This window comes from Dendrobates tinctorius, unplaced genomic scaffold (genome assembly GCF_039654945.1).
Source record: "Dendrobates tinctorius isolate UK_male_01 unplaced genomic scaffold, ASM3965494v1 ptg000054l, whole genome shotgun sequence".
Classification (NCBI taxonomy): domain Eukaryota; kingdom Metazoa; phylum Chordata; class Amphibia; order Anura; family Dendrobatidae; genus Dendrobates; species Dendrobates tinctorius.
Window position 1 is genome coordinate 3228441 of NW_027361722.1, and position 7693 is coordinate 3236133.

Sequence of the window (7693 nt, forward strand, 5' to 3'; positions counted from 1 at the left end):
AACATTGAGCACAATGTTTGAGAGGGGACTCTTTATTGGTTCATCGATAAAAAGTCAGAAAGCTGTGCTACTGCACAATGGCAGCAAGTCTGTTTCAGTGCCTGTAGGGCATTCTGTGCACTTGAAGGAAAGCTATGAGAACTTAGACTTTATTTTCAAGAAACTTAACTATGAGGATCAAGGATGGCCAATATGTGGTGATCTGAAAGTTCTCTCTTTGCTCCTTGGGCAGCAAGGAGGATACACAAAGTACCCATGTTTTTTGTGTGAATGAGACAGCTGGGATAGGACTCATCACTGGAGCATAAAAAGTTGGCCAACGAGAACATCTTTGCAACCTGGATTCAAGAACATAGTTGTGGAAATTTTAGTTTATTCCTACCACAGTTATCCTGCCGCCACTCCACATAAAGCTTGGATTGATGAAGCAGTTTTATAAAGCTCTGTCAAAAGAAGGAGAGACTGTTAAGTACCTGTGTACCAACTTTCAAGGGCTGTCAGAAGCAAACCTGAAGGAAGGCATTGTTGTGGTTCTGGATATTTGGAAACTCATGAATCATGATGTGTTTGAAACAAAAATGAACGCTGTTGAGAAAAGAGCTTGGGATTCTTTTAAAGAAGTTGTAAAGAAATTTCTAGGCAACAACAAAGATCCGAAGTGAACTTCCATCGTGGGGAACATGCTGAAACGTTTCAAAGCCCTGGGTGGTCAGATGAATTTGAAGTTACAAATTTACTTTCCTATTTGGACTACTTTCCTGAAAACCTTGGTGCTGTTATGGAGAAGAAAGATGTCATTACTAAGGTAGATGGAATGTGAACTTGATGGGGGACCACTGCTGGATGCTTCACACAGAAGATCTGCAGGCTTTCTATAAGAGAACAGATATCAAGAGAAGCTTGGAAGAAAAGGAAAAGGTGCAAAAATTAATTTCCAATAAAGTTGCAGATTAAATATTCAACACATTTTTATGTATAATATTGTGCACAATGTTGACCACAATAAAGATTTTTGCTGTTCCTTTCACTTGTATGGAATTTCACGCACGTTTTTTAAAAAATCCATATGTTCTAAATAGTGATGAGCGAGTATATTCGTTGCTCGAGTTTTCCCAAGCATGCTCTGGTGATCTCCGAATATTTTGGCATGCTAGGAGATTTAGTGTTTGTTGACACAGCTGCATGATTTGCAGCTGCTAGACAGCCTGAATACATGTGTGAAATTCCTAACAAACAGGAAATCCCCACATGTATTCCGCCTGTCTAGCAGCCGCAAATCATGCAGCTGCATCAACAAACACTAAATCTCCGAGTACACCAAAATACTCGGCAATCACCCTAGCATTCTCGGAAAAACCCGAGCAACGAGTATACTCGCTCATCACTAGTTCTAAACCAAAATTTAGCATACCTGTGTAATTAATAAAGGTCACATCTTATTCACCATTTCTATACACATCACAATCTCTGGTCTACGTACTTCATCCCTGTGGTGTTAGATGGGTTGGGGTCCGGACTCTTGTGTGGCCAGACATGTTCACCAAACTCCCCACCATGTCTGGGCACAATCATGGGGAACTGACACGCCATGACAAAGCTGAAGCCAAGCTACGATTGTCCACAATGTCTTGCCCTGAAGATTAAGCTCTCCCATCACTAGACCCATAGCATTATCCTTCCTCCACCAACTGTACAGCAGGCACAATGTACTCAGGTGGATATTACACACTGGGGCGCGGGGGCTGGATGTTATATAATGGCAGCAATGGACACCAAGGACAATGGAGTTGAAAAAAAATTAAATTTCTTTCCATACAATGTAACTTTTCCAAGTTTTTCCCTCCATATTTCCGTGGATTTTCATAGTCCCAGAATGTATGTCACGTCTCTAGAGATTTCATCATTTGCTTCCCAGACTCGGATAATGAGAGGTTACTATAAATTATAGTCTCATTAATAAAGATGTATTTCCAGCTCATGAATATTGTGGAGATCTCGTCCCGCAGTCATGTACGAGCAGCCTCCCTACCTGACCCAGCAGCCACACCTGACAGGTATAACCGGCTCCAACCACTGTGCTGAGAGGGCGGCTTCATAGATCAATACAGAGGAGTATGCTCCGCGAGGTCAGATAACCCCCTCCCGTCACTGAGTGGTTCGGTCCATGGGCATATAAGCGGGTGTCTGCACGTTCTCCTCTCGGTCCGCAGAGCTTGACCTCAGGATGTCAGGGCTACCTGGTGGATTTGGCCCAGAAAAGCCAGCTAATGAAAGAATACAAGCTGCCTGTGACTGGGTGAGTAACATCATGGCGTATTATCAGCTTCTTCTAAATTTGGGGTAGAAGCTCCTTAAACGGGCGACACCTGGTCCGTTCATCCATTCCCTCTATCGGCCGACAGTGGAGACCTTTGCACCGCTCTTCCACACTCCTCATCTTCAAGCCTTCTCTGGTGACGAGTGTAGACATCCCGTCCTTGTGTCATCACACAACATATACTGGAGATTCCGTCACATATAAAACGTCTTTTCTTCTTTTGTCTTTTCTTTGTCATCAGGTAAGAAATGAGTTTCAATATCAATCCGGGATAAATGCCGGAGAGTTTACGGCTTTAGTTTACAGACTTCAAGTTGTAGCTGGATACAACTACATAGTGAAGGTAAGTGATCTACAGGATTCCATGTGATCCTGGTGGGCCGGGGGTGGTCAGGATCCAGCAGAGGGCGCTCTGTAATAACAGAGAAATCGAATTAATCCGGTAACCCGGAATTATAGAATCACTCTGAGCGATAACTTATCAAGTTAGAGAACACCTTTTTTAGCCAGCGGGGCCCAAAAAACAATGGTTCATCTCTAGGCTATTAATATCTACCCTGACTCACTGGCTTTCCCTCTCTGGTGGAGAAAATTGCACGGAAGCCCACGCAATTTTTTTCCGCGATTATAGCCTTAAATTTAACCCCTAGAGTTCCAAATTTTTCCTAACACAAACTAATAAATTTAGTAAACACTGACATATATAAATCGTTTTGATATTACATGGTTTACTGTATGTAACCATGTGTCATTTCATGTCGGGTTCTGTAATAATTTTACAGAAGCCGGCAATTGATCTAGCGGCTATTATGCTATGTAGAACTCTATGAAATATAAAAATATATAAATATATACTGTATATGTGTGTGTCTCAATGACATGTATGTACATATATATACACTGCTCAAAAAAATAAAGGGAACACTCAAATAACACATCCTAGATCTAACTGAATGAAATATTCTCATTGAATACTTTGTTCTGTACAAAGTTGAATGTGCTGACGACAAAATCACACAAAAATAATCAATGGAAATCAAATTTTTGAACCAATGGAGGCCTGGATTTGAAGAGACCTCCAAATTAAAAGTGGAAACGAGTCAAAATGATGCTCAGTATCGTGTGTGGCCTCCACGTGGGATCACAGACACGTGGGATCACACTGATCACATTATGGGATGTCAGGATACATACAGGCATGTGGGGTCACACTGATCACATTATGGGATGTCAGGATCAGGGCCGGCTCCAGGTTTTTAAGGGCCCCGGGTGAAAGAGTCTCAGTGGGCCCCCCTTTAACACATACCACGATTCATGCTGTGTGGCGTCCGTGGTGCCGGCCAAAAACGGACTTGTCTCCGTGTGGATCACACGGACACGCATGTGATCCACACGGACACACGATCTGTGGCAAAACACGTTCATGTGAAGGAGGCTATTGATTAGTAGTGTACGTATGAAAAAGATGAGAAAGAAAGAACACACACAGAGGAAGAAAGAACAGAGAGAGAACAGAGAGAGTGAAAGAAAGAACAGAGAGAAAGAAAGAAGGGAAAGAAAGAACAGAGAAAGAAAAAGAACATAGAGAAAGAAAGGAAGAACAGAGAGAGAAAGAAAGAACAGAAAAAGAAAGAAAGATTAGAGAGAGAAAGAAAGAGGGGAAAGAAAGGAAAAGGGGAAAGAAAGAGAAAGAAACAAAGAACAGAACGAAAGAAAGAACAGAGATCAACAGAAGGAAAGAGGGGAAAGAAAGAAAGAGGGGAAAGAAAGAACAGAGAGAAAGAAAGAGTGGACAGAAAAAAAGAACAGAGAGAGAAAGAAAGGAAAAAAAGAACAGAGAGGGAGAAAAAAGAAAGAGGGGAAAGAAAAGAAAGAACAGAGAGGTAGAGAGAAAGAAAGGGGATGGAACAGAAAGAAAGAAAGAAAGAAAGAAAGAGGGGAAAGAAAGAACAGAGAGAGAGAAAGAAACAGAGAGAGAAAGATTCTATAAAGATACTATAGCAGCCCAGCTCCCATTGTAGTGCCCACCTGATGCAGGAAATATGATCCGCTCACATGGCCGGCATCCCCGATTCCAAGGCGATCCCGCTGTCGGGAGGAGGACATACAGACACGTGGGGTCACACCGATCACATTATGGGGTGTCAGGATACATACAGACACATGGGGTCACACTGATCACATTATGGACTGTCAGGATACATACAGACACGTGGAGTCACACACTGATCACATTATGGGATGTCATGTTGAATACAGACACATGGGGTCACACTGATCACATTATGGGATGTAAGGATGCATACAGACACGTGGAGTCACACTGATCACATTATGGGATGTCAAGACACATACAGACACGTGGGGTCACACTGATCACTTTATGGGATGTCAGGATGCATACAGACACGTGGGGTCACATACTGATCACATTATGGGATTTCGGGATGCATACAGACACTGGGGTCACACTGATCACATTATGGGATGTCAGGATACACACAGACACTGGGGTCACACTGATCACATTATGGGATGTCAGGATTAGGGCCGGCTCCAGGTTTTTAAGGGCCCTGGGTAAAAGAGTCTCAGTGGGCCCCCCCTTTAACACATACCACGATTCATGCCGTGTGGCGTCCGTGGTGCCAGCCAAAAACGGACTTGTCTCCATGTGATCCACACAGACACACGATCTGTGGCAAAACACATTCATGTGAAGGAGGCTATTGATTAGTAGTGTACGTATGAAAAAGATGAGAAAGAAAGAACACACACAGAGGAAGAAAGAACAGAGAGAGTGAAAGAAAGAACAGAGAAAGAAAGAAAGAAGGGAAAGAAAGAACAGAGAAAGAAAAAGAACATAGAGAAAGAAAGGAAGAACAGAGAGAGAGAAAGAAAGAAAGAGAGAGAAAGAAAGAGGGGAAAGAAAGGAAAAGGGGGAAAGAAAGAGAAAGAAACAAAGAACAGAGCGAAAGAAAGAACAGAGATCAACAGAAAGAAAGAGGAAAGAAAGAAAGAGGGGAAAGAAAGAAAGAACAGAGAGAAAGAAAGAGTGGACACAAAAAAAGAACAGAGAGAGAAAGAAAGAGGAAAAAAAGAACAGAGGGAGAGAAAAGAAAGAGGGGAAAGAAAAGAAAGAACAGAGAGGTAGAGAGAAAGAAAGAGGGGATGGAACAGAAAGAAAGAAAGAGGGGAAAGAAAGAAAGAACAGAGAGAGAAAGATGGGAAAGAAAGAACAGAGAGAGAGAAAGAAAGAACAGAGAGAGAGAAAGAGGAAAGAAAGAAAGATGGGAAAGAGAGAAAGAACATAGAGAGAGCGAAAGAAAGAGAAAGAAAGAACAGAGAGAGAAAGAACAGAGAGAGAGAAAGAAAGAACAGAGAGAGAGAAAGAGAGGAAAGAAGGAACAGAGAGAAAGACAGAAAGAACAGAGAGAGAAGAAAGAAAAAAAGAACAGAAAGAATGAAAGAAAGGGGAAAGAAATAGAACAGAGAGAGAAAGAAAGAACAGAGAGAGAAAGAAAGAATGGAAAGAGAGAAAGAACAGAGAGAGAGAGAAAGAAAGAACAGAGAGAGAGAAAGAACAGAGAGAGAGAGCAAGAGAGGAAAGAAGGAACAGAGAGAGGGAGAAAGAACAGAGAGAAAGAAAGAGGGGAAAGAAATAGAACAGAGAGAGAAAGAAAGAAAGAAAGAACAGAGAAAGAAAAAAAAGATTAGAGCGAAAGAACAGAGAGAGAAAAAGAAACAGAGAGAAAGATTCTATAAAGATACTATAGCAGCCCGGCTCCCATTGTAGTGCCCACCTGATGCAGGAAATATCATGATCCGCTCACATGGCCGGCATCCCCGATTCCAAGGTGATCCCGCTGTTCGCACTGTCGGAGGAGGACACGTTGATGGATCTGAAGCATTCCCTGAAGTGCCTCCATGGTTCCGTCAAAATCTCCTCCTGAAATTATCTCATTTCCGGTCAGTTTCCAGCATGTCACTTCCGGTAGAACGTCACGTGCAAGTTTTAAGTGCTCCTTGGGGCTCCGCCGTGTACTCCTGTGTCCGCGGGAAAAGTAAGCCCCCAGCTGGGGCAGTCTCCCTCTCTCAAAATCAGAACTGTCCCGATGGATCCGGGACGGTTGGGAGGTATGAATGCTCCCCACCATACACCTCATACACGCACGGCTCCGCACACCTCATACACACACGGTTCCGGTTTGTATGCCTCGTACACACACGGCTCCGCTCACCTTGTACACAAACGGCTCTGCTCCGTACACACACGGCTCCGCTCCATACACACGCGGCTTCACTCTGTACACCCCATACACACCCTGCTCTGCTGCACTCCGTAAACACACGGCTCAGCTCCGTACACTTTGTACACACAGGGCTCCGTTCCATACACCTCGCACACACATGGCTCCGCTCTGTACACCTCGTACATACACGTGGGGTCACACCGATCACATTATGGGGTGTCAGGATACTTTATATAAAGGTTTGTGCACTGAGCAGTGATTGGAGGACTCCCCTTGTAACGTGTCCGCCTGTCTTTCCACAGGTCGCTATTGGAGGTCAGTTCTGTCATGTGAAAATATTTGAACCTCTTTCTAATGCTGCAGAAGAACCAAAGCTACTGGGCTTTCAGTGCGGGAAAACTAAGGAAGAAACCATCGCAGTTTTTTAACTGTGATTTTTAACAGTATGTGATTCTGAATATATGTGGAGATCGGCCAGAAATCCTGCTCCGATGGGCAAAGTAATAAATAAATCTTCTCCTATCTTGGCTGAGTCTGTAATTGGTGAACTAATGATAAAGATGAAAGTAGCAGAGCCAGTAGCTTAGTTACTGGGGGAGTAATGGGGACCGCTGCTCGGGCCCTGTCATGTGAAGGGGCCCACTTGGACTCACGGCCTCTTTTATTAGGCAGAAAGTGACACTCTGAAGTTTCAGAGACGGTGGCCAATGCCTGCTCCCTTGTGTGAGTGAGACTCTGCCCACTGCACAATGGCCGATCGCAGAGTCTCAGTGCGGTGCAGGCGTGCGCTCACCTGATACGTTCCCTCCTCCAGGCCGGCAGCGCTCTGCACCACAAGCGGCCGAGCTTGCATTACCTTGCATTTCGCCTCGGTGGTCGGACCCTGGTGAATCCTCTTCAGCACGGCATCTGAAGGATAACATACAATTTACCCTGTGCGGGATCTCTCAGGGTCATCAGTGTGGACTGTATGTTTGATAAAGTTCTATGTGAGACACAGTTTGGACCATGTAATACATTTTTCATCTGATTTCACCACTACCCCCATTGGAGCACAAGATTCTTTCTATTTGTGGATTTGGGTTGGGACCCTGTCCGAGCACAGACTTATACAGGAGGGCCATAT

The 7693-nt window shown here is 43.9% G+C and overlaps 1 protein-coding gene across 1 annotated transcript; it reads left to right on the top strand.

Moving 5' to 3' along the window:
- Window positions 1-2141: 2141 nt before the first annotated feature.
- On the top strand, window positions 2142-7089 carry LOC141091452 (cystatin-A-like). The gene is made up of 3 exons (XM_073577022.1): window positions 2142-2296; window positions 2559-2660; window positions 6870-7089. Exons 1-3 carry the CDS (start codon window positions 2225-2227, stop codon window positions 6993-6995), a joined length of 300 nt encoding a protein of 99 aa, XP_073433123.1. The 5' UTR covers window positions 2142-2224; the 3' UTR covers window positions 6996-7089.
- Window positions 7090-7693: the final 604 nt, after the last annotated feature.

Coding starts and splice junctions, on each gene's coding strand:
- LOC141091452 (XM_073577022.1), top strand. CDS start 2,225: ATGTCAGGGCTACCTGGTGGATTTGGCCCAGAAAAGCCAGCTAATGAA. Junction 2,297..2,558: donor TACAAGCTGCCTGTGACTGG/GTGAGTAACATC, acceptor CTTTGTCATCAG/GTAAGAAATGAGTTTCAATA. Junction 2,661..6,869: donor GATACAACTACATAGTGAAG/GTAAGTGATCTA, acceptor GTCTTTCCACAG/GTCGCTATTGGAGGTCAGTT.